We start from the raw sequence: 26,933 nt of genomic DNA on the forward strand, positions 1-26,933 counted from the left end.
ACTTCGCAAAAGTAATAGAATACAACACAATCTGCAGTTGACTAATGTAGCATGGATTGTACCAGAGCATAGACAGGGACAGCTCCTTCTCTATATTGGGGCTGGTTTGCATCGTTGCAGCAAAACAAAGCCCCTTAAATTTGGCTTAACACAAGCTTTTGAACTTCACAATGGATCTGAGGAAGAACTCTCTCTCACAACAGAAGTTGGCCCAATAAAAGATAATACCTCACCCACCTTGTTTCTCTAATATACTGTGATTAGCTGGGCTACAAAAACACTACCTACAACAGTGTAGGTTCAGTTTAGAGCAACTGACTGGTTTTGTTACAAAACCAATTTTTCATTTTTCTTACGTTAGCTGCGTTTTGGTGTAGTCTACTTCACCTGCTTTGTGTCTAAAACATTCTGGCAGTATACCCAAATGCCAGGTTGCTGTGCTCTCCTATTAGAGGAAATTAGTTTGAGGGGTACTTATGTTAGTCTGTATCTGCAAAAACATCTTATTTTCACAAATCTCCAATGTTCAGTTTCATAATCTTTAACATATCATATGAACAGCTTGATTCATTTGTGCTGTTAGGGTGTATGCCCTGTGCATTTTGTTACCTATGCACCTGAGAACCTACTCCGAAGGGAGATCTTATTCTTTGCTGCCTCTGGAGAGACTTAAATCTCTGCTGTTCAAATACTGTTATCTGGCTTGCCAAAGTGATTTGAGTATTTCAAGCATTGTTCTCACTAGATGTATTGGATAAGAAAAGTTTGAACTAAAAAACTAATAATGGGAACTGTTAAGTGTAGAAAACTTAATCATGGGTGATTTTATTAAGCCTTTTCTAGGCATTTTGAACTTCACTAATGGATGTGAATCAGTGCAGAAAAGGAAAGGTTAAATTAAGAGTAATTTACAATCAGTTTAGTGTGGGAATTAAGACTCAGTAAGGGATATTAACTGCAAAATATAATTAAAATCTGGAATGTTAATAGTTTGGGTTTTTTAAAACACAGATATTGAAGAACTATTGAAAAATCTTCAGCAGCACTGTTATCTCCAGATTTTAGCCTTTGGAATAACATGAATTCATGTCAATGTGTCCATTATTTAAACAAATGTTAGCTTCCTCCCTCCCCCATTTACAGAGCTCTGAACAGTCATATTAGTTCTATAAATTCTTTAATTCTCTCACAATGAGTTGTATTGTCTGTCTTTATTGCACAACGTAGGCTTTATCATCCATCCCAAAACTATCTCAGTTGTATGCTGTGGTGTTTTGCTGTGTGTCCCCTATCTATCAACATTTGTTGTTATAATTTCATTCCATGCTATTTTTATTCTGAGCAATGAGTAGTGCTGAGATATATTTAAGTTTCATAGCTATGTGAAAAGAAAGGTGGCAAAAGAGCATTCCACCTCCATGCCATCCAATTGTATTTTTTTCTTTAAAGTCAGCTTTGTATATTGATATTTTTGCTTACATCATGTACATCCATGGGATGTAGACTCTTCAGTTACAATATCAGAAGTATAATCAAATAAGAGAAAGTGATAAATATCAGTCTTCTGTTAAAAATCCAAGATTTGCTCATAACGATATTTTGAATACTGCATTTAGACATCTCATACTGCCAAACTAATAAAAATAGGAAAATATTTTAGTATGTTTCAGGGTGGATAAAAATGTTAATGGTTTTTAAAACTCAATCAGATTTTTATTTAAATTTGATTATTTTGTTTAAATTAAATACAGGCTTATTTTTTTTTAAAATATAGCAGTTAAAATGTATTGATTTTACATTTTAAGCTGTGTTAAGTCGTAAGCTTACTATACTCTATTAATCATTTAAATTAAATGCAGAAAAATTATGTGGTTCTTATTTGCTGTCGGGTTTAAATCAAACCATTGAACTGATGGAAATCACTGGCTAAGCATCTGGAATCAGAGCTTGTTGAAGTGATAAACTAGCTTTTTTTATGTCGGTAGTATCTTCTGCAAGTGCAGAGAGAACTTTTTTTTTCATTTCACTTAATGCAAAATTAAGAAACCAGTTTGGAGTTGAAAAAGTAGGAAAGCTTGTTTTCCTCTTCCAATCTGTGAATAAAATATAAGTGTGAAAGATGACATTTGCTAGTTCTAACATCTTGAAAGACATAGTGACCAGGAACAATGAGTTCAATTTACTAATTATGGATAATGCTTCTTTTATTTAATAAACTGGTTTAACTACAAAAAATTGATAAGCCATTTTGATGAAAGAAAAAGGCTTGTATCCAGCATAATTAAGACTTATTTAAAAATGCTGGTTAGCATTTCCATCCCAAAAAAACCTTGAGATACACCACAAATAAAAATCTAAAATGCAGCATACACCATTTTTACATTTGATTTTTTTTAAATATCAGACATTTAAGCCATATAGTTGCTTAAATAAATATGTATAAATATAGTGTATCCAAAAAGAAGCACCTCGTTTAATAAAAGCTATATTTAGTAGCAAATAAACATTTTTAATGGTTACCAACCAATGAAAATTAACCTTTCTTTCAGATAACTGAAGTACATGTGTATTTAAAATTAATTGCTAAAATCACAGTTTTCTTCTTTAAATTATCAGAATTGGTGATTTAATTAACCCACGCTCGTATATTTTGCCCCTTATACAAATAATGCATATTTATTTTTCACACAATTGGCCTAAATTTCCAGCACAGGGCTACTCAATACACAGCCCGTGGGCTGCATGCGGCCCATGTCCCGTTTCTTGCGGCCCCCTGTGCAGTTTGAGTTTATGTGGGGCGCAACATGGGTCCCACAGGTGGGAACCTTTGAACATGGCCTCCACTGGGAACACGCTCGACAATAGCAAATCAGTATAATGGTCTTCTGTTGATATGCGTTTTGTAGTTAAATTCCTGGACTGTCATTGCTCATTAAAAGTACCGTCATTTAGCTGGAAATCAGGTAAATATTGCATTTTATGAATGTCAGCAGAACTGACTTAAATGGGGCCTGTGTGTTGTGTTGTCTTACCTTAATCTTTGTATTGATGCCCATCAGTGTGAAAGAAGCTATTTGTATATATTTGCATTTAAGTTGCGACTCTTGGCATGTGCTATGAGTATCGTTATGGCCCCTGGGGCTTCCAAAGTTGAGTAGCCCTGCTCTAGCATCTGAAATGTGTTCTAACTGGTCAAGTTATTTGTGTGAAACTTAATTTATTCTAATAATGAGCCTTGGTCGAAGGGAGCACAAATATGCAACTTGTATTCTATTTTCCTATAACATTGTATGAATATTTCATGTTTACTTCTCAGACATGTAGCACTACAGACTTCTAGATAGGGATGTGAGGGAGTAGTTAGCTAATTGACTACCCGATAAGCATAGGCTTATCAGGTAGTCGAGTTGATTGCTTTCTTCTACCCCCTGGCTATGTCAGAGGCAGTGGGGCGGGGGAAAGCAGGAGCCGGTGCTGCAGAAAGCTGGCTTAAAAGTCTCTATGGTGCGGGGATGGGCAGGGGAGTCCCAGAGCCAGTGGGCTCTTACTACATTTAAAATAAAGAGCTGTAGCGGGGTTAGCTCCCAGGGCTGGTGTGAGCCGGGACTGCTTAGTCCCAGCTTGTGCTGCCCCCAGGAGCTAACCTGACTGCGACTCTGCAGTTTAAATGTGGTAGGAGCTGGGATACCTCTGCTCCTGGCTCCTACTACATTTAAACTACAGACTAGGGATGTTAAATTTCAAGTAACTGACAAATCGAATAGTCATTGTATTTTGCATCAACTATTCGATTAGTCGATAGGGCTCTTCTGCCTTTGAATTATACCAACAGCCGTGCGGACCCCAGGCTGCATGTGGCACTGCTGCTTTGAAACACCGCAGGAAGCCCGGCATCAGGCTGCATGCAGGGCTTGCCTATCGGAGAGTCAACTAGTCATTCACATCCCTGCGGCAGAACTGCAGAGGGGGGAGCAAGTGCCCCCCCCGCATTGACTAATCAAGCTGTCGATAGAAATTCCATTGACTACTCGATTAGCTAATTCATTGCAACTTAATATCCCTACTTCTTATAAATCAGGGATGGGGAACCTCAGGCCTGGGGGCTGTATGCAGCCCCTGGCTTGCCTGGATCCGGCCCCCTGAGGCTCAGGGATTCCCCCCACGCACACATTGGGAAGCCAGCACTCCAGCCCCCAGGGGTGGACTAGCTCGGCGGGATACCGGGAATTTTCCGGTGAGCTGTCATGTCCGCATGCCATTGTCCCTCACTCTGAGCGGCTCTGCGTCCACGCTGTATGTGGCACGCAGAGCCCGACCTGCTGCCTGTGCCGTGTGCTAGACATGACGGGGGCGGGGCTTGAGGGGCACGCAGAGGTGATGTCATGGGGAGGGCCGTTCTCAACCCATTTCCCTGGCCTATTTTGATTGCCAGTATGCTCCTGCCAGCCCCCCACAATCTCAGGGCTGGAGCACACGCAATCTACTAGCTTGAGGCTCCCACCTCCCCTCCAGGCTCTGGTGTGCGAGGGAAATATGAGGAATGACTTTCTCCTTCTCAGCCAGGGGCGTCTCACTTTGCTTCTCACTTGTGTGCGTCCCCCCCCCCCCCCCCCGACTGACTTTCCTGTGGGTCAGAGACCTCCGACCCAAAAAAGGTTCCCTGCCCCTGCTATAAATTAAATGGATTATTCTGGGGGACCAGATCTCAGGATAAAAAAGATGGGAAATATGGACCCTTCATAGGTACTTAAGTGATTTGTTTGAATGAATCTATCCATGGGTAAATCTAGTTGAAGCTATTTTAACTAAAAGCTAGACTTTTTTTTAAAGTACCACGACTTCCTGAAATTAACAACTTTTTTGTTTTACAGTTGGTTTACGAAATAAAACAGGTTCTCAAATGAAAAATCTCCGTAACCATTTTGATGACATTTTGAAAAAATATTGAAGCACTTCCTCACTGATGCAAAGCTCTTAAATTGCAGGCTCCCTAAGTAATATTTTCTTCTATTTCCAGTTAGGAGAGTCTATCTCATCTTGGCAGACAATGCTCTGGCATCAGTTATGCACACCTTTGTCACCTATCTGGACTACAACTATTTGGTGCACCTGGACAGAGAGCCATCAACTTTTTGGTAATTCCATTTAGAAGAATATGCATTTAAAAAAAAATTCTACCATAACAAAACACTCCTGTGTGCACATTTTTCCTCTTGGGGAAAAAAACAAATCATGAATGATAGATGTTAATCACATCACATAAAACTTTACAAGAAGGTGCTCAGAAACTCTGGTAATGAGGGTAGTATGGCATCCTCTATAGCAGTGGTTCCCAACTGCAGGACCACAGACTGGTGCCTGGCCACGAACCCCTGCCTTCCGGGCCGCGGCATACTGCCAGGCTACACCCCCCAGCGAGACTCTACTGGGAGCATAGCAGTATTTCCTGGCATGCACCAAGAATTTTAGTCCCACCTGGCTGCTCAGCTACTCTGGGGTGGACCACTGTACAGAATAGCTTAAGTTTGTTGTAACATTGAAAAAATATAAAAATAAAATGTGGTTCCATTAGCAAAATTTCACCATTCATCACCCTCCTACTCTGTAATTTGTGGAAAAACTGTTGATTTCTATGTGAATTTTCTTTGCATGGAGCCTTGCAGCATTGAGCCCTAAATGGGTAAATGGAAAAAAGCAAATGTTAAAAAGGTTCTTCCATGAAAAGAGGGAATTAGTGAGAAGCAGGACCTACTATTATTGACCACATAGGACTGTGAGCTCTAAGAAGAGCTTGACATTTGTTTTTCTGAACATTGTAAATTAGAAAGAGGAGAATAAACTTCAAGGAATAAATGTCATTATTTAGGAGAATTAAGAAACCACTCAAAGGCAATTAGGAGGCGACACATGGTTGATAAGGAGCACCAGTTCATGAGCAACAGGCTAGGTCAGACGGACCGGATTGTCTTCTGAAAAATCTGTTTCTATGGGAAATGTAACAAGGTACACTTAAGTTAGTTAGACTTGAGTAAAACTTTGATTACACTGCTCTACAGCCAAAATGCTTCTGAAATAAATGTAGTCAAACGTTACTAATTCTGGGTCACTGAGAACGAAAATGATGCTTAAAATTGTTGATTAGCTCTAGTTTTCAAGATATGCTATTGGGTCAGTATATACGACCCTTGACTTGCCAATGGCAGAGGATAAGTGAGTTATAAAGGGAAGGGATTTCAATTTAAACCAGAAATGACTAAAATACATCTTTGACTGGATCTATGAATAAATCTATGACTCGGTTTGGACAGTACTTGCTTTTTAGGCAAAACAACGAATTATGCAATCTGAAGCTGGTATTGCATCATACATTATATGAATTGCATCATGTTATTCCTAGAAGTTATGGATGTTTTGCTGCATAATGGCAATGTTTTGCCATCAATTCTAGTTGGTCATGCAGTCCATATGAAGGAAACCTATGAGACAACATGAGACAACATGAAACAACGTTTGAGGTGCATAAACTATGACCAACATCAGTGGCAGCTTTGTGGCGATTTGAAGGTTGTTGCTCTCTTGCTTCGTCTGCAGACTGGATACACAAAGTACTGCTGTTTTCTCTGTGAATGGGATAGTAGTGAACATAAGAACATAAGAACGGCCGTACTGGGTCAGACCAAAGGTCCATCTAGCCCAGTATCCTGTCTACCGATAGTGGCCAGCACCAGGTGCCCCAGAGAGGGTGGACCGAAGACAATGATCAAGCGATTTGTCTCCTGCCATCCCTCTCCAGCCTCTGACAAACAGAGGCCAAGGACACCATTTTATCCCCTGGCTAATAGCCTTTTATGGACCTAACCTCCATGAATGTATCCAGCTTCTCTTTAAACTCTATTATAGTCCTAGCCTTCACAGCCTCCTCTGGCAAGGAGTTCCACAGGTTGACTACACGCTGTGTGAAGAAGAACTTTCTTTTATTAGTTTTAAACCTGCTACCCATTAATTTCATTTGGTGTCCTCTAGTTCTTCTATTATGGGAACTAATAAATAACTTTTCTTTATCAGCCCTCTCCACACCACTCATGATTTTATAAACCTCTATCATATCCTCCCTCAGTCTCCTCTTTTCTAAACTGAAAAGTCCCAGTCACTTTAACCTCTCCTCATACGGGACCCGTTCCAAACCCCTAATCATTTTAGTTGCCCTTTCCTGAACCCTTTCCAAGGCCAAAATATCTTTTTTGAGGTGAGGAGACCACATCTGTACACAGTATTCAAGATGTGGGCGTCCCATAGTTTTATACAGGGGCAGTAAGATATTCTGGGTCTTATTTTCTATCCCTTTCCTAATAATTCCTAGCATCCTATTTGCCTTTTTGACCGCCGCTGCACTCTGTGTGGAAGTTTTCAGAGAACTGTCCACGATAACTCCAAGATCTCTTTCCTGATTTGTCGTAGCCAAATTAGCCCCCATCATACTGTACGTATAGTTGGGGTTATTTTTTTCAACGTGCATTACTTTACACTTATCCACATTAAATTTCATTTGCCATTTTGTTGCCCAATCACTCAGTTTGGTGAGATCTTCTTGGAGTCCCTCACAGTCTGCTTCTGTCTTGACTATCCTAAACAGTTTGGTATCATCTGCAAACTTTACTACCTCACTGCTTACCCCTTTCTCCAGATCATTTATGAATAAGTTGAAAAGGATTGGTCCCAGGACTGACCCTTGGGGTACACCACTAGTTACCCCTCTCCAATATGAAAATGTACCATTTATTCCTACCCTTTGTTTCCTGTCTTTTAACCAGTTCTCAATCCAAGAAAGGACCTTCCCTCTTATCCCATGGCCATGTAATTTACACAAGAGCCTTTGGTGAGGGACCTTGTCAAAGGCTTTCTGAAAATCCAAGTATACTATATCTACTGGATCCCCCTTGTCCACATGTTTGTTAACCCCTTCAAAGAACTCTAACAGATCAGTAAGACAGGATTTCCCTTTACAGGGAAACCATGTTGACTTTTGTCCAACAAATTATGTTCTTCTACATGCTTCACAATTTTATTCTTTACTATTGTTTCGACTAATTTGCCCGGTACTGAAGTTAGACTTACCGGTCTGTAATTGTCAGGATCGCCTCTAGAGCCCTTTTTAAATATTGGTGTCACGTTGGCTACCTTCCAGTCCTTACGTACGGAAGCCGATATAAAGGATAGGTTACAAACCACAGATAATAGCTCAGCAATTTCCCATTTAAGTTCTTTTAGAACCCTTGGATGAATGCCATCCGGTCCCGGAGATTTGTTAACATTAAGTTTTTCTATTTGTTCCAAAACCTTCTCTAATGACACTTCAATCCGGGACAGTTCCTCAGATTCATCACCCACAAAGGACGGTGCAGATTCAGGAATCTCCCCAACGTCCTCAGCCATGAAGACTGAAGCAAAGAAATCATTTAGTTTCTCCGCAATGTGCAAGAGATTCCCACTACATCAAGATAGATTGGCCACCCCGACAGTCATTGGAGCCTGGGAGGAAAAATGTTCAGCATCCACCACTTGTTGAATCAAGGAAGATTTTGTTACCACCCTTACACATCAAGCTGGGTCTGATGAAGAACTTTGTCAAGGCCATGGACAAAACACAAGCAGCTTTCAAGTACCTCCGTGGAAAATTTCCAAGGTTAAGTGAAGCTAAGATAAAGGAAGGTGTCTTTGTTGGTTCTCAGATTCGTGAACTTCTTCGAGATGAGGCATTTGACCATGCACTGCATGGCAAGGAAAAGGCGACATGGAAAGCCTTCCAGTTAGTGGCAATAAATTTTCTCAGAAACAACAAGGCAGACAACTACAGGTTTTTGGTGGAAAACCTCCTTGAGGCATACAAAAGCCTTGGTTGCAACATGTCACTAAAAATACATTTTTTGCACTCTCATCTAGATTTTTTTTCCACTGAACTTCGGTACAGTGAGCGACGAGCATGGCGAACAATTTCACCAGGACATTGCAACGATGGAGAAACGCTATCAGAGCAAATGGAGCCCATCAATGCTTGCAGACTATTGCTGGACAGTGACAAGAGATGCTCCATTTAATGAATACAAGAGACAAGCCAAGAAGCGCCGAGTAGACACTGAATAGGACTAAACTATGTACATAATAGTTTTTTGCCTTTTGTTTCATAATAAATTTTATTTATATAACTCTTTTGCTGATTTTTAAGGTGTTACATAAACAGGACAGGTGAAATATTATCATGTAAAGCAACCATAAACTCATGAAAAGACCTAGGTTTACAATTTATGATTAAAACTCAACTATATACACAATATACATAGACGTAAAATGTAAAAACTTAAATATCTTGGAAACAGTAGCCAATCAGTTGTTTTAATTGTCATATTTGAATTCAGCACATCAAAATACATAATTAATAGCACATTTTATCTCTGAAGCAGACAACTTCTAAAAAATTGTAGACCAGAGTAATCTGACAGGAAGGGCTAATAGTAGATGAGATTTTACCTGGTCACTAAGAATATTACGCATTTATTCAAACTTTTCTGATGGATGGAAAACAGAGTAATTAATGGTGTGCCTTATACTGGGGAGAGAACTGATAACTAAAAAGGTTTATTTTGAGATCAATATCTTCAGTAATGTGCTGGAGAAGTACAGTAAATTATATGGTGATCACATGTACAGATGACTCTAAACTAACAGGCATTATAAACAATCAGAGGATTCTGTGAAGATATAAAATGATCTGTAGGTTATAGAACAATGGAGAGTTTTAAATTGAATTTAAATTGAGGTAAATGTTATACATTTTGCTGTTGGATTCCTAACAGCTGATGTATGGGAGACATACAAAGCACATTTAGAGTTAGTGCAGATTGCCCATTAATGTTGCTTTAAGTTATCAGCCCACAGTACACCTCATTTTATGTCCCTTTTCAGGTATACGTAGATGGACGTCTGTAGTTTATACGAATGGGACTGATTATGAAAAGCCTCTGATTTTGTGCCCACAATTCTGTGGGTGTAATTGATGTCATTTAGACATTTAACTACCCTAGTGAATCTAAAGAGCAAAAATATATCTAAATGATATTAGTTGCACTCACAGTTTAGAAACCCAAGGCTTCTTTCAAACTGAAAGCCTTTGATTTAAATCCAAATATAATTGTAATAAAGCAAGGACATTAAAACTGAACTGCTGACATAAAGAGAATGATGATCAGTTGTTCTCCATGTCTACTAAAGGATAGGACAAGATGAAATGGTTTTAATACACGGCATTGGAGATTGTTTATATTTTAGGAAAAACTTTCTAACTATAAAGATAGTCAAACAGTGGAATAGGCTTTTAAGGGAAGTTATAGAATCTGAATCACTGTGGAAGGGAGTTAGAACAGGTTAAACACCTGTCAGGGTTTGTTAGATCCTGCCTTAGTGCAGGGGCCTAGAATAGATAACTTTTTAAAGTCCCTTTCAGGTCTACATTTGAGATTTCTGACTTCTCCACTATACGCACTGTAGATATTTAGGAGGCTTCACATCCTTGAACAGAGCATATAATGTTCGTTCATTGCTAGAAATCTTTGTTATAAGAGGACTGTAGTTCAACTGCCACAGAAATAGCGTAATTGATTCTCTTTACTGACTGTGTTTGAGGAAACATTTTGGCTTCAGATGTTTTAAAGGACTGATTTCTAATAGGTTAAGGAGTGCCATACTAACAGGCAAAGGCATTAACAAGACCCAGCATCTGGAAACCCGACTATATATAAGCCACACATTTTTAACAAGATAATTAATAGTTAGAACAATTTATGTGGGGATGTAGTGGATATTCAGTCATTTCAAGTCTTTATATCAAAATTGGTTGTCTTTCTAAGGAATATACTCTAGATCCCGATTGGCTCATAATTAGCCTTGTCAGAGGCCTATGAAAGCTCTTAATCCAGCCCTCAAGCTCCATTGCCCCGCTCTAGCAGTCTGGCCAGGGAGCAAAGTCAGGGGTTTGTTCCTCTCTGCCTGCCCAGTGCTCCAGCCAAGTAGCGAGGATGGGGGCTTCGCATGAGCATTCATGGCCCACCATACAATTTTTACCCAAATGTGGTCCAGGAAATGGGGGTGGGGTGTCAGGTGTAGGTACAGGGCAGGGAGACGTTTTCCTTAGGCAGCTCCCAGTCATAAGCCCAGAGGGACCCTTAGACAGGCTCTCTGCCTGCTGCGCTCCTTCATACTGCTCAGGCAGCCAGCTACAAGGGCCATGGGCTCTCTGCACACCATGTAGCTCTTGGGGGGCATTCTACGTGTACTGCTTGCATCACAAGCACAGCACAGCCAGCTCCCACTGGCCTGTTTCCAGCCTCCGGGAGCTGCAAGATTGTGCTTAGGGTGGAGGAAGTTCATGAAGCCCCCCATCTAGAGGCAGATACTGGGCCATGAGACATTGGCTAGCTGGACCCAGGGGTTTGCAGGCCAGATCAGCCTATGAGCTGTGTTTTGCCTGCCCCTGCTCTAGTTTCTATGAACTTCCATACCAACAGTGGTAGTGTCTTCAATTTTTTTTCTGTATGTTTTTATTTTTCATACCTATTACTGTATTAGGCATAAAATACTGTGATCATTCATCTAGTATGTTTGTAATTAATTATAGTATAAATATATAAAATTTTGCTTATTTATTATAAAACTGTTTATCATAGGCACTACTAAACTCTTCAGTTACCCTGGAGGTGGAGAGATGAGAGGGATGGAGAGTAGAGAATACTAAGAGCTTTCCCCCACTCCCGTCTCCATAAGGGCCAGCACAATTAGGATATCTGGGTATTGGGGGTGTTAGAAATCATTTATTCTCCTTCAAATGAGGTCCCTGTGGGTGCTCCATTGTTGGTGTGAAGCAGGGATCTGGCGGGCTGCGCATGTGTGAATGGAGAGCGGCGCTCCCGCCTCTGTAGCTAAGAGTGGCGAAGAAGGAACCAAGGGAAAAGCAGGCTGCGTGCACTACTTCAGACGGAGCTCAGTCCTCTCCTCCTCAGTGCACTTTGCATAAGAAACAAGAACACTGAATGCCTTAGATAGAAGCACTGAGTAGTTTAGGGGGCACACATCTCGAAGAACAATCGTTACTGCACAGTGAGTAGCTTCTCTTTTTAGTAATCGTGTAATCGCAAAAAATTGTAGCAGCTACACAGTTACTAAAATACTACCCCCTAGTATTACTAGTGGGCTTCTGGCCCCGCTCCTGAAGAGACCTCTGCCATCCTGTGGTGCTGCCTCTGTCTGTGGGGGGAAGGAACGGAGCTCCCATGGACAGAGGCTGCTCCAGCATCCCCTACTTATCAGTTAAATTGTTAGCCAACTAGCCACTAATATCCCTACTGGGTATGTCTACATTTCAGTTAGATACCTGTGGCTTGTCCCATGACTGCTGACTTGGGCTTTAGCTGTGGAGTTATTTAACTGCAGTATTGACTTTTAGCTGACAGCCTAAGCTCTGCGACCCTTCCATCTCTCTGGGACCTTGAGCCCAGACCCCATTCTAAGCCTAGAAGGCTACACTGCAATTAAATAGCCCTGCTGGGTAAGCCTGGGTCAGCTGATACCAGACAGCTGAGGGGTTTTGATTGCAGCATAGACATGCACTCAACTCAAGGGAGCACAGAAACTGCTGATTTTGACTGCCCAGGATGTGCAGGCATTACTTTAACAGACGTTGAAGATTACAGTGCCAATGCTCACCCCTTACTTATAAGCAGAGGGATTGTGAAGAAATGTGTTGCTGAGTTTAAAAATCATAAACTACCTCTGAATAATCAAAGAAATATGTAAATAGACTGTTTAGCATGTGTAGTAGATACCTGAAACCCTATTTGACTTCAGAATGTTGTCTTTGTTTGCCTATATAGTGATTTCACTAGCTGAATATAATTCATTATTTTGCAAAACACTTCAAGACATCTTAAATGTAAAAGGAATGTTATTAAAAACAAATTACGTTCTATACAATTTTACTTGATACAAATTGTCTGATTTCCCAGATACTTGGAGGTGGATATTTTTCTACTTCTAATATTTTGATTTATAAAGCTATTTGTGGTTGCTGAAATGTTGAAGGAAGTATTTTCAGGTTCCTCTCACTACATTACGATTTTTTCCCCCCTAAATCTCTTACCATTATGGTACTTTTATACCTGTATCATCAGTTATTTCCTCTATCAGAGCCAGTTAGGTTATTTTAATTTTGCAAAATGAAGAATATGGATGCACTGCATAAAGCCCTTTATTATTTTTTAGGAACAGTTTATTCTAAATCTCTATCCTCTGTAATACTGAGGCTTAGATTGGCATCTATTTATACATTGGCATATCATCTTCATCAAAAGTAAATGTATGCAATCATTATACTATATTTGCTTATATTACCATCTTCCCTGATAAATGGATACACATTTGCTTGTTTAGGTTCACTGGCAGGAAACCTTGCAACAGATCAGTTTTGTCTTTGCATAGTACACCTTTTAAAACTGGGAAATATTTCCTGCCACCTGTACTTGGTTAAAACCAACTTTGTATAAATTGCAACTCAGCAGACTGAAGAAAAATCCCCCAAAAGCATCAGTGATATCTTTCTTTTACTTCTAACTTACATTGATTACAACATACCAATAATTGTCATGTTGTTATTTTGTGTAGATTTCAGGGGTAACTTATATGAAGGCTTGCTGGCTTGCAGTTACTCAGAATCAACAAGCATAACTTTCTGGCTGTGCTTCATCATTTATTTTCCAGAGACAACAATACTTTGCTCTAGGTTGTATTAATGCAATTAATGAAAAGGCACCCATGCATATAAACCCTTTTCTGCTCTGTATAGAACTGCACATGCGAGAGCTAAAGCTGATGCTGCGGATCAGGCTGCTCAGGCTGCTCGCCAAGAAAGTGATATTGCAAGAGCAGTTGCCAGAGAACTTTCACCAAGTTTCTACCAACCAGGTAAAGTTTTGATAGTTTCCTTTTTATATATTTTAAAGAAAAGGATTGTTTGTTAAATTAACACGTTTAGCCCATTTCGCATTTCATCACTTATTCAAACAATACTTGTTTGTAGGCAATGAAGAGCACTTATTGTTCAAGAGGGTTTTTTTATTGTGTTATCATTTGGTAACAAATGATGATTTCTGTAAAATCTTTCACTGTTGGAATTTCAGTGTTAAGACTTTATCAGAATATGATGTGTTTGAGCAACTCCCTTAATTTTAAAATTAGAGTAAGTCTTACTCTGTCTTTAGGAAATAAGTAATCCTCATTGCTCTTTAGAGATTAACAAAGGTATAGGATCATGAGCTTTTTGTGGGTAAAACTCATTTCATCTTATCAACTCATCTAATGAAGTAAGTTTTACCCATGAAAGCTCAAGATGCTATCTCTTTGTTAGTCAGTAACATAAAAAAACTGAGTAGTCCAGTGACACGTTAGAGACTAACACGGCTATCCCTCTGAGACTTCTGTCTTTAGAAAACGTAATACAACTGAATTTTCAGAGTTATGTCTATGGCATTGTCATTACAGGCCAAATCCTGAAATTGTTACTTGGCCTTGGGAAGTCAATGACAGCTTTACCTAGACTAAGAATTGAGGCTACGTCTACACAGCAGCGTTATTTCAGAATCACTGACGTTATTCCAAAATAACAAAGAGGGCGTCTACACAGTAAGCCCTTGTTTGGAAATAATGGCGAGCTGGAGGACATCTTACACCAACTTCTTATGCCAGCTCCTGTAATCATCATTTCACGAGGCGTAAGGGAAGTCAAAGGAAGAATGTTCTTCCTTCAACTTCCTGCTGTGTAAACAGTGCCAAAAGCCAAATTAAGCTATTTTGACTTTTGTCCTGATGTGTAGACATGCCCTAAGTGAAAAACCAAGGACTAGGTCGTGCCTGATGCTTACTCAATTGTGTTAATCCAGATATACTTTTTGCATTCACAACATCCCCCCCCCCAAAAAAAAACAGGTTCCATAGAATGACTGACTTTGCATTATGTGAAGAGATATTTCCTTTTGTTTTAAAACTGCTGCCTATTAATTTCATGGGGAGCCCCCTAGTTCTTGCGTTATGTGAAGGGGTAAATAACACTTCCCTATTAACTGTATCCTTACCTCCATCATATCCCCCCTCTCCCCCCTTAGTCAAGCATTACAGCTCTGATTATCTTTCTAGGGCAGAGGTTCCCAAACTTTTTACCTCATGCCCCATCATTCTCCTATCCATCCCACCCTGGCAGGGCAAGGAGCAGGACACAGTTTCAGAAGTCAGGGACATAGACACAGAGGTAAGGGGGCTAAGGCTGGAGCCATGGAAAGCATGGTGCCAGCAGATGTGAGGCCCTAGATGCCCTCCTACATCACCAAATGTTCCTCCATGCCCCCAGGGCACGGAGACCTCTGTTCTAGTGCTTGCCTTCACATACAGATTGGCACAAGTTTTAGCTCAAGTTTTCCTACTAATTTGTCCTGCTGAAAAGTAAATAGGTTAAGAGGAGGGCTTTAAACTAGGTTTGATGGGGGCAGGTGACCAAAGCCCACAGATAACTGAAGAACATGAAGACCTGGGAGATGGGAAAGAAATGGGAGGGAGTGTTGGCTATAATAGCAGAGAAAAAAGGAGGGGACAAGGCAGAACTGGGAGGCATGATCAAATCAGTATCTTAGATGCCTATATACAAATGCATGAAGTATGGGTAATAAGTAGGAAGAATTTGAAGTGCTAATAAATAAATATAACTATGACATCGTTGGTATCACAGAGACTTGGTGAGATAATACACGATTGGAATATTGGTATAGCAGGGTACAGCTTACTGAGGAAGTATAGATGGGGGGAAAGGGAGGAGGTGTTGCCTTATATATTAAAAATGTACACAGTTGGACTGAGATGGAGATGGACGTAGGAGACAGATGTGTTGAGAGTTTCTGGATTAGGCTAAAAGGGGTAAAAAAAAACCAAGGATGATGTCATGCTAAGGGTCTACTACAGGCCACCTACCAAGGCAGAAGAGGTGAATGAGACTTTCTTTGAATAACTAACAAAGTCATCCAAAGCACAGGATTTGGTGGTGATGGAGGACTTCAACTATCCAGACATATGTTGGGAAAATCACACCGGGGGGCACAGACTATCCAATAAGTTCTTAAACTGCATTGGAGACAACTTTTTATTTCAGAAGTTTGAAAAAGCTACTATGGGGGAAGCTGTTCTAGATTTGATTTTAACAAATAGGGAAGAACTGGTTGAGAATCTGAAAGTGAAAGGCAGCTTGGGTGAAAGTGACCACGAAATCATAAAGTTCATGATTCTAAGGAATGGTAGAAGGGAGAACAGCAAAATAGAGACAGTGGATTTCAGGAACACAAATTTTGGTAAGCTCAGAGAGCTGGTAGGTAAGGTCTCATGGGAAGCAAAACTAAGGGGGAAAACAACTGAAGAGAGTTGTCAGTTTTTCAAAAGAATATTATTAAGTGCCCAAAAGCAAACTATTCTGCTGCATAGGAAAGCTAGAAAGTATGGCAAAAGACTGCCTTGGCTTAACCAGGAGATCTTGCATGATCTAAAAATAAAAAGGAGTCATATAAAAAGTGGAAACTAGGACAAATTATAAAGGATGAATATAAGCAAACAATACAAGTATGCAGGGGCAAGATTAGAAAGGCAAAGGCACAAAACGACTCAGACTAGATACAGACATAAAGGGAAACAAGACATTCTAGAAATATATTAGAAGCAAGAGGAAGACCAAGGACAGGGTAGGTCCACTGCTCAGTGAGGAGAGAGAAAAAGTAACAGGAAACTTGGAATTGACAGAGGTGCGTAATGACTTCTTTGTTTCAGCCTTCACCAAGAAGTCTGATGAAGGAATGCCGAGCATAATGAATACTAGTGGGAAGGGGATAGGGTTAGAAGATAAAATAAAAAAAGAACAAGTTAAAAATCACTTAGAAAAGTTGTCTGCAAGTCACCAGGGCCTAATGAAATGCATCCTAGAATACTCAAGGAGCTAATAGAGTAAGTATCTGAGCTTTTAGCTATCATCTTTGAAAAATCATGGAAGACAGGAGAGATTCCAGAAGACTGGAAAAGGGTAAATAATAGTGCCCATCTATAAAAAGGGAAATAAGAACAACCCCGGAAACTACAGACCAGTCAGTTTAATTTCTGTTCCAGGAAAGATAATGGAGCAAGTAATTAAGGAATTCATCTGCAAACACCTGGAAAATAAGGTGATAGGTAAAAGCCAGCATGGGTTTGTAAAGAACAAATCATGTCAAACCAATCTGATAGCTTTCTTTGATAGGATAACGAGTCTTGTGGAGAAAGGAGAAGCAGTGGACGTGGTATAACTAGACTTTAGTAAGGCATTTGATATGGTCTCGCATGATATTCTTATCAATAAACTAGGCCAATATAACTTAGATGGGGCTACTATAAGGTGGTTATTAACGGTTCACAATCTTGCTGGAAGTACAAAACAAGTGGAGAGTACACTTATTAAATTTGCAGATGATACGAAGCTGACAGAGGTTGCAACTGCTTTAGAGGGTAGGGTCATAATTCAAAATGATCTGGACAAATTGGAGAAATGGTCTAGGTAAATAGGATGAAGTTTAATAAGGACAAACGCAAAGTACTCCACTTAGGAAGGAACGATCAGTTTCACACATGCAGAATAGCAAGCAACTATCTAGGAAGGAGTACTGTACTGCAGAAAGACCACAAGTTAAACATGAGTCAACAGTATGACGCTGTTGCAAAAAAAGCAAGCATGATTCTGGGATGCATTAACAGAAATGATGTGAGCAAGACATGAGAAGTCATTCTTCCACTCTACCCTGCACTAATTAGGCCTCAGTTGGAGTACTGTGTTCCAGTTCTGGCCCCACATTTCAAGAAAGATGTGGAGAAATTGGAGAAGGTCCAGAGAAGAGCAACTGGAATGATTAAAAGTCTAGAGAACATGAGCTATGAGGGAAGACTGAAAGAATTGGGCTTGTTTAGTTTGTAAAGGAGAAGACTGAGAGGGGAGATATCAGTTTTCAGGTATCTAAAAGGGTGTTGCAAGAAGGAGGGAGAACATTTTTTCTCAGCCTCTGAGCATAGGACAAGAAGCAATGGGCTTAAACTGCAGCAAGGGAGGTTTAGGTTGGACATTAGGAAAAAGTTCCTAACTCTCAGGGTGGTTAAACACTGGAATAAGTTGCCTAGGGCAGTTGTGGAATCTCCATCTCTGGAGATATTTAAGAGCAGGTTAGATAGACATCTATCAGGGATGGTCTAGATCAGGCATGTCAAACTGGCATTTGGCAGGCCACCTGATCAAAATGTTTTGCAGCCGCCAGAACTTTTTTATAAAAGAATGAAGTGCTGGACGCTCAGAGCACGTGGCCGAGTGCCTACTCACAGCCGGCCACTTTGCGCCACAGCAACTGCTCACGGCTGGCTGGGCTGCTTTGCGTACATGCTCATGGCCGGCTGGGCGCTCCGCGCTAGGCTCTCCACCAGGCACTCAGAGCCAGCTGGGTTGCTCTGCGCACATGCTCACTTCCGGCTGGGTGCTCTGTGCTGGGCGCTCCAGCAGGTGCTCACAGCTGGCCTCTGTGCATACGTCGCCCCAATGTCTCAGGCAGCAATGTCGACTCTGGGACCCAGGTATTAGATTGTGGGGGCTGGGAGAGCCTGGCTCTGGGAGAGGGGGGAAGCGTTAGGTTGAGGGGTGCTGGAAGTGCCTGGCTGTGGGCAAGGGAGGAGGCATTAGGTTGGGGGTTCCTGGCTATGGGGGAGGGAGTAGGCATTAGGTTGGGGGGGCTGGGAGTGCTTGGCTCTGGGGGAGAGGGGAGGCATTAGGTTGGGGAGGCCTGGATCTGGGGGAGTGAGGGGTATTGGGTTAGAATGGGCAGGGCTTGCCAAGCGGAGGCGGGGCTCTCCAGCTGTGCGGTTCTGCGCTCTGCACCGGCTCTTCTGGGGTGTAATCTACTCGCCACGGTGTCTGACATTTTCACAGAAGCCTGTTCTATTTGATTAACCGTGGTCTATACTTGTTTTTATTTCAACAAAATATGTTATGTTTCATATACAAAATTGAAAAGTACCCTCAATTTATATTTAAATTAAAAATTATGTAAAGTTAATGTAAAAATTATTTAATATGAGCAAATAAGCTTTACACATCAAATTATTGTAATATTATAAAATATACCTAAAACATAATCTGTAATAATAAATAACTACGACTAGGGTTGTCAGGTGTCCAGTATTGGTGCCTAAACTGCTTTTTTTTTTTCTCCCCCCCCTCCTCCTGGGAACCCTAGGCGGCCCTGAAAGCTATCAATTTTCATTTGTGCGGTCCTCAGTAGACTTTGAGTTTGACATGCCTGGTCTAGATGGTACTGGGACCTACCATGAGGGCAGTGGACTGGACTCGATGACCTCTTGAAGTCCCTTCCAGTTCTAAGGTTATATGATTCTATAGTAGGAAATGTGGAAGACTACAAGTGGAGAGGTGCTAGAAGTTCCCAAGATTGAGAGACATAGGGGCCTTGGTAGCCAAATAGTAAATGCTAATGTGTGTCAAGGTGAATCCTGACCCTGGAGATCAAAAGTATTGTTGTTTAACATACCTTGATTCTGAGGTAAAAGGGGTATAATAGGCTCTATATATTAGAGAGGGAACATTTACAACCTGTGTAGTTAGACAGAAGGATCAGGTTTTATGAATCTTTACATTTCCTAATGCATTATAAACAATTCCAGACATGTGATGTATATTTTATTTTCAGATCCTTTTCTTAGAAAGTTTTAAGAGACTGAAATATTCAAAGATTTTGATCAAATTTTAAGTATCCCACATCAGGTGCAACACAGCATAGGATTTGTAGTATAATGTGTTATATTGTGCATCTGTGAATCTCCTCAAAAGTGCGTGAATTTCACTATATCCAGTTTCAGGCTGAAAGTGCTGAATGTTTTGCTCAAATATATCACTCCTATCTGGTATCATCTAGTTCTGAACCTCACAGCATGCTGCAGTGTAAGTTTCAGTATTTCCAATATATCATAATCATGACTGATGAAGCACCTTTTTATTATTGTGTATCATTAACAATGATAAACAAACAATGTCCATAATAATATTTATATATCCTTCTCAAAGAACTATTATTCAAAATAATTCTGGGGTTATGCGTGCTTAAAAGAAAACAAAGTCGCCATTGTCTCCTTCATAGCAGCTTCTCAGTTGCCCGAGCCTATTAGGTTTATACGACAGCATCTCCGCTGAGTCCTATTTGGTATTACTGAAAGATAATGAAGCATGAAATAGTCTCAATTTCCATGACTGTAGTTAAGACACAGTCTTTAATTGCATTGAATTGTCTTGGGGGGGGGGGAGGAATAGATATTGTGGGAAAATGTAATTTTACCCTCTTCTTGGCTAGAGCTGTATGTGTGATAAGCAAGTAGTCTGTCAGCAAGGCATATATGGCTGCACATGGGATATCAACGATCTACATTAAGAAAGAGAAAGTGAGTGAAAGTTAAAGTCTCCTGTCTGAAATACAGATTTTTCCCCTTAAACAACTGATTGTGTCTTTTCTCTTTTAGCCAAATCCTCTCTTCTTCTCCTGAGTCCTAAGCCCAGTGAAATCCATGTGAATCTTTGGATCAGGTTGTTAAATTCTTAGACCTCAAACTCTGTACTGAGCAGGAGGCAATATTCATACAACGTGGAGTCCAATTTACACTTACGAATTTAAACAATTTTAGCTCGCCCCTTACCAAGATTCCCTTTACATTCCAATTGAACAATTAGATGTACTTGTTTATCCATTTAATTATTACACAACAGGTGTCAATATGTCTTGTCTGTTATACTGTAGTTTAGAAGGAGAATGGAAAGGGAATAAAGCAGTAAAACAAATTAGCAAATTGTAAGAGTGAGATGTCAGTCTGACTCATGAATATTGAAATACCATTTAAGTCCAGACATTTACCTTTTCTGAAATTAGACACCATATTGGGAATACAGTACATAAGTATGATTGCAAAGATAAATAACATGAAAGCCTGGAGCCTCGGTGCTGAAGAGCCCTGTTTCCATTCTGGGCAGCAAGGTGGCAGTGGTGTGGGCTTACTCCAGCCCACTCCTGGTGTCAGCTGTGCTGCCCGGCTTTGGCAGCCACAAAGTTTAGTTCCAGGGAAGCTGGGGGGTGGGGTCTGGTTATTCAGACAGCTCTGCTGTGGAACCCCTGGCGGAGCCGGGGATGGGCGCCTATAGGTACACTGGATAGGCTACTTGGCGTTCTGTGCCACATGGGGCAGCGAGTTGGTTTTTTTTTGCTGTTTTTGCTCAACAACTTTCTGGCCAATGAAAGCCTGCTTGGGCCACATGAGGCTGTTAAAGGGGCAGCGGTGTTTTTGTTTTGTTTTGCTCAACAACTTTCCCTCGGCTCTTTGAGCTGTATCCATGACTATTTTGGCTCTTTGTCTGTAATGGATTGGCCACCCCTGCACTAGAAGCACAATGATGCAGTCAGAGATGGGCTGAGACACAGGAGCAATACACAGCGGCATGAAAGATACAATTTCTCTCCCACCCCAACTTGCATACTTCATTCTTGTTTAAAATTTCTTACCCATAGTTTGTTGTAATTCTGGCCTAAATCTAGTCACCTGAAGTATTACTAAGGTTGTGGTAATTTCTGTTGGCTTTGTAAGACTGTGTGGTAAATGGATTGACATGAGATGCTCAAGGGTTGGTTTGTATATTTACTAATCCAACATGTCTGCAAAGAGGAGGAAGTAGAAAAAGTGGAAAATTCTCAAACAGAACAAAGGGACAGACGTAATAAAGCAGGAGTTTTTAAAAGGACTCATAAGGAGAAGGCTTTGGAGAGAGAGACAAGATAATTTGGCAGGAGATGAGAAGAAATAGGAATGCTTTCAAAAGAGGAGGATTAGATTTAGCTGCAGAACCAACCAAGATCAGAGAACACAAGCTAACCTAAGGGAAGAGGCTCCATGGTTCAGGGATCGACATGAGTATCATCAGAAGGGTGTTCTAGAATGGGGAGGAAACTATGGAATCTGGAGGAAAGGCTCCAGAGAATGTTCTAGAATAATAAGGAAACTATGGCAGGGAAATGTGTGTAAGGTTTATTATTTTTGTATTGAGTTGCATGTGTTTCTCATTAGATTAAAACAATACCATGAGGTCTCACCTCTTGGCGGGGACGGAAGCTCTAGTCTAGATCAAGAATTTGCACTTCAAGAGCAAGCCTATCCTAAGTTGGGGTAGTTCCATGGTGGCCCAAGCTGGCCACAAGCACAGGCTGTTCCAGCAGTAGCTCCTGCCTGTGGGGTGCCAGGGTGGGCCCAAACTCTGATAGAGGCAGCAGGGATGGGGAGGAAATGCAAATAGTCTGCTCAACTAACCAATAAACCTAGGCTTATATCCCTATTGAAAATGCCCAAGTTCAACCAGATCTTTGATGGAGTTATACAACACATGTTACGAGGGGGAAAATACTGTAGTTAACAGAACCATGAGCAATAAATAGCTTGGCTTTTTCAAGAACAAGACATACCAGACCAATGCTATGGAAACTGTCAAATATGACTTCACAAGAAACTACTGTAAAGCCATGCTTTGCTAAAACAAGATATTACAATTACTGAATTCACTTATCTATTAACTTTATAATTCTCTTTTTAGAAAAAAAATATTTGAATTGGTGTAAATATGAGCATTGGCACATGAATGGAAAAACTGTCTATCATTGTACTATTACTTTTTTGTTTGTTTGTTTGTTTGTCCTCAGAGACTACAGGGAAGAGATGACACAGGAAGTAGAGGTATATCCTTGTTAGTGTCTCCATTCATTAAATGTAAAAGAGGCACACACATTATGTCAGATGGTGACAGTAAAATGAGGTGATGCAAGTGCAAGTGATGACAGAGAAAAGCAAAGGAGTTAGTTGAAGTTACAAACGTGGACTGGAAATAATTACTGGGAAACAGAAATCAGTGTTACCATTCTCAGGAGTAACTGCTCACCAGTACAGGTTAGGGATTCATAATTTGGCTCTAAATAATCTGTATCTGAGACAAATTCGAGATAACACATTAGGTTGAAATCATCAACCTGAATGTTTAAAATGGAAGAAAGAAATTTGACCACCAGTAGTAGTGTCAAAGAAAAATAGGAGTGACAGGAGTCAGCATATTAGATATGAGATATGATCGTGTGCCCACTGAAGTCAGTTGCCAAACTCTCTTGGGAGCAGAATCAGACCCAGGCACTTGAAATGTGATACAGCAGCAAAATAGCTAATGCTATTTTAGGCTGTACACGCAAAGACAGCACGTCATGGAGAAGGAAGGTATTAGTCCCTTCTCCACGTGATTGGTGACACTGCACCTGGACTACTAAGGTTATTTGGGGGCACCACAACACTACAAATATGTAGATAAGCCAGAAGGTATTCAAAGAAATGTTACAAAAAAATCAAGTGTCATTCCACTGTGACAACTCTCTGTAAAAACAGCTTTTATGCCACATACCTGCTCCTTGCATATATTCAGTCATACCTGCTTCTTTTGGTGACAAATACATGTTTACTTCTTTTCACTGTTGTCAGACCTGAAGATGTCGGCACATCGTTGAAAGTATGCGATAGATTTCTTGTTTGATACAAACCATTTTAAAAACAGAACACAAATATGTTGTCTAAAACTTTTTGATGTATGTATTCACATTCTTACAAAACATGATAAGGGTTACTTTTCAGAACATTTCTAGAATGAATAAATTACGTCGGGTTCTAATAACTGCACTGTGCTCCCAAGAAGCCAAAATGAAATTAAATATTTTAAAGGGGTTGTTATATTTGTAAAGCCTAACACTAGCTTGACCGTTGTCCCATATAAAGGAGCTGTCTGTGTGGGAGCTGTTCAGGAACTCAGTTATCCTTTAAAAATCAGTAGCACTCATCTTGATTACAACATATGTAAGTTATTTTGCCAGGAAAAATTAAGCCTGTTCTACCCTCAGAGCCAGAGCTCATTGGAGTATGATCTTATCAAATATAAACTAAGTACAGTCAGTCCTGATTTGTAAAGGGATACTTAGGAAATAAAATGCCTGCAGGAAGCAGTGTTCAATAAGTTCCATTCTTTCCCCTGAGACAATGAACTAATGTCCCAGCATGGTGTAGCAGAGAAATGTATTACTCAGTGCCATTTTTCATGTGAGATCCCAGCATTTCCAGGTGTGGTACCATAGATGTGTAGGGCCCTGCTGTTGGAAGATTAGGCCCTAATTTACAGTGCAGATACTCACATGAGTTCAAAACATGCTGTTTACAAAAAATGTCTCCTGCTCTAATCATTTGCTAGGATAGTAAGAGGGCATGTCTGCATTCCAGTTATAAATCTGTAGCTGGCCCATACCAGCAGACTGGAGCTAAGAGGTTATTTAATTGCAGTGTAGACAGGGGCAAAGTGGGAGGGTCGCTGAGCCCAGACTCCATCCCAGGCCTGCATGTTTACACTGCAGCGAGGCGCCCCATTAGCCTGAGCCATTTAGCCTGAGCCAGCTGACATAGCAGAGTAGACATAGTCATAAAGAACACAGAAAGGACACAAACACTGTTGTTAAGTACTTATTGATACCCATTTGAGAGATTTACTATTTTATTATTTACACCATCAGATCAAGCCCCTTAATTCATATTGTCCATTTTGTAAATACGTATTTGGAACTTTTTGAAAATGTTGCTTTTAAGATTTATTTTAATGAGAAATTAGTCTTATTTTACTAATTTGAAAACCTCTATGGATATTATGTGCCAAAATCCAACCTAAGTATTGTACTCAAGAGAATGATGAGGAAACTTGCACTTAAGGTTGCTTTGCAGGAACTGGTGGAAGGAACTGATGCTGCATTAATCAATTGAGAAATGCTTTCTTTCAAAGTTTCCCTGTTGGATAAACTTGTTTACCATGCTGTTAAAATGGTGCTGCACACAACTTGGAACATTTTATTCAAGTTCACCTACATTTTTATACTTTCTGTATCAAGTCAGATAATGCTTGAATGGCATTTTAGCCTTTGCGATATGTTCTTATGGTTTGCGAGATTAGAAATACCTTATGTGATGCTAACAAAGTCATTTCTGTTTCATTTATCTCTGAAAGGCAGGAGGTTAAGAAGTACAGCAGCCATTCTCCAAACCATACCAACAGCAAAGCAGAATAAATTACTGCTTTGGGAACTGACTTCGGCCAGGCCTGTACATGGCCTGTAAATAAGTGACTAAGCACTTTTGGAGTTTGGCTTGAAGCAGGTCAAATTGTGTGTTTGATTGTAGGATTGGAATATATGCCATATTGTTTGGGTGGCATAGGAGAGTTAAGCACCATGAGAGGTTTTGAAAGAACTAGATGTAGCAAAATTACTTGGAAGTTTGTAGTACACTATGATATTGGTCTCAGAAAAGAAATGCAGTATGTATTTCAGAGGGAAAACTTGATGTACTGTATTTAAGTGTAACCCACACATCTAGTGAGTGTGGTTCACTGTCCCCTGTAGTGGCAATTAGCCGGTAGAGCTCCCTTCTTATCTCTTGCTGTAAGTGGTCTAAGATGAGAGTCAGCTGGCTTTATAGCTCAAGTTGTAGAGGCTCCTACCCTGAGGTCCCAGGTTCAAATCTGCCCCGAGGTGGTTACATGAGCATAATGAATAAGTATTTTTCCACATGGATACATAGTAGCTAAAGTCTCATAGCAGTTAAAATAAAAATTAGTCTCTTGTACTTTGTGTGAGAGAGGAAGATATGAGTTTGAGACTGCTTTAGAGCCAAATGGGGATTTGGGGATGCCACCTTTTAAAGTTTTTCCTCACACATTTACGTCACAGCATGATAACATGACGCTGTCACATTATAGCACAGTCTTACTATTGTACAACATCATGTTAAGTCATATCAGTCTCAAAAGATATTTTGGCTCACCTCTGACATTGCATGCAAAGGGCCCAATCACAACAATTTCACACAGGCTACGTCTAGACTACATCCCTTTTTTCGGAAAAGGGATGTAAATTAGATGTATCGCAATTGCTAATGAAGCAGGGATTTAAATCTCCTGCGCTTCATTAGCATAAAAATGGCTACCGCTTTTTTTCTGCACGGAACTTTGTCGGAGAAAAGCGGCAGTCTAGACGCTGATCTTTCAAAAAATAAGGGATAAGGGATCTTTCGAAAAAGGCTTTATTTTTCGAAAGATCAGTGTCTAGACTGCCACTTTTCTCTGACAAAGCTCCATGCCGAAAAAATGCGGCAGCCATTTTTATGCTAATGAAGCGCGGGGGATTTAAATCCCCGCTTCAATTGCGATACGTCTAATTTACATCCCTTTTCCAAAAAAGGGATGTAGTCTAGACGTAGCCCCACACACATCATACCTAGAGGACACACTAAACAATGTTCCAAGGCAAGAGCAGAACTGTCGGCTGGCACTGGCATCACTATTTCCTCTGATGGTGGAGGAGGGAGAAAGAGTAATGATAAAAGAAGCAAGACCATTAACCAGGGACACAGAATCCCAAATCTAGTGGGGAAATAATTTGAGGATGGAGAGGTTGTAAGTTGTGTGTGGAGTTGATGGAGAACTGGGAGGGTTTGGAAGAATACAAGATAATTTCTGAAATTTAGGTATGATCTCGGGCACTTTTGTAATGAACAAAATTTGCTATATCCTTTCTTTCCTCTGGCCTGTATGCACTACAAAGTTAGGTTAATGTACATATAATTGCATCAACCTACTTGATCATGTGTTTCCCCCAAAATTTGTTTCCCTTGAATATAAG

The 26,933-nt window shown here is 40.4% G+C and overlaps 1 protein-coding gene across 2 annotated transcripts in view; it reads left to right on the forward strand.

Moving 5' to 3' along the window:
- The window catches only part of JPH1 (junctophilin 1), a 127,352-nt gene that overhangs the window by 72,243 nt on the left and 28,176 nt on the right, over positions 1-26,933 (forward strand). For both annotated transcript variants that reach the window (XM_006131548.5, XM_089776225.1), the window contains exon 3: positions 13,889-14,007. In XM_006131548.5, coding sequence (XP_006131610.4) covers positions 13,889-14,007 — 119 coding nt within the window. The remainder of the gene's footprint in view (positions 1-13,888; positions 14,008-26,933) is intronic.

The sequence above is a fragment of the Pelodiscus sinensis genome, chromosome 2, assembly GCF_052426305.1.
Source record: "Pelodiscus sinensis isolate ZL-2025 chromosome 2, ASM5242630v1, whole genome shotgun sequence".
NCBI lineage: Eukaryota > Metazoa > Chordata > Testudines > Trionychidae > Pelodiscus > Pelodiscus sinensis.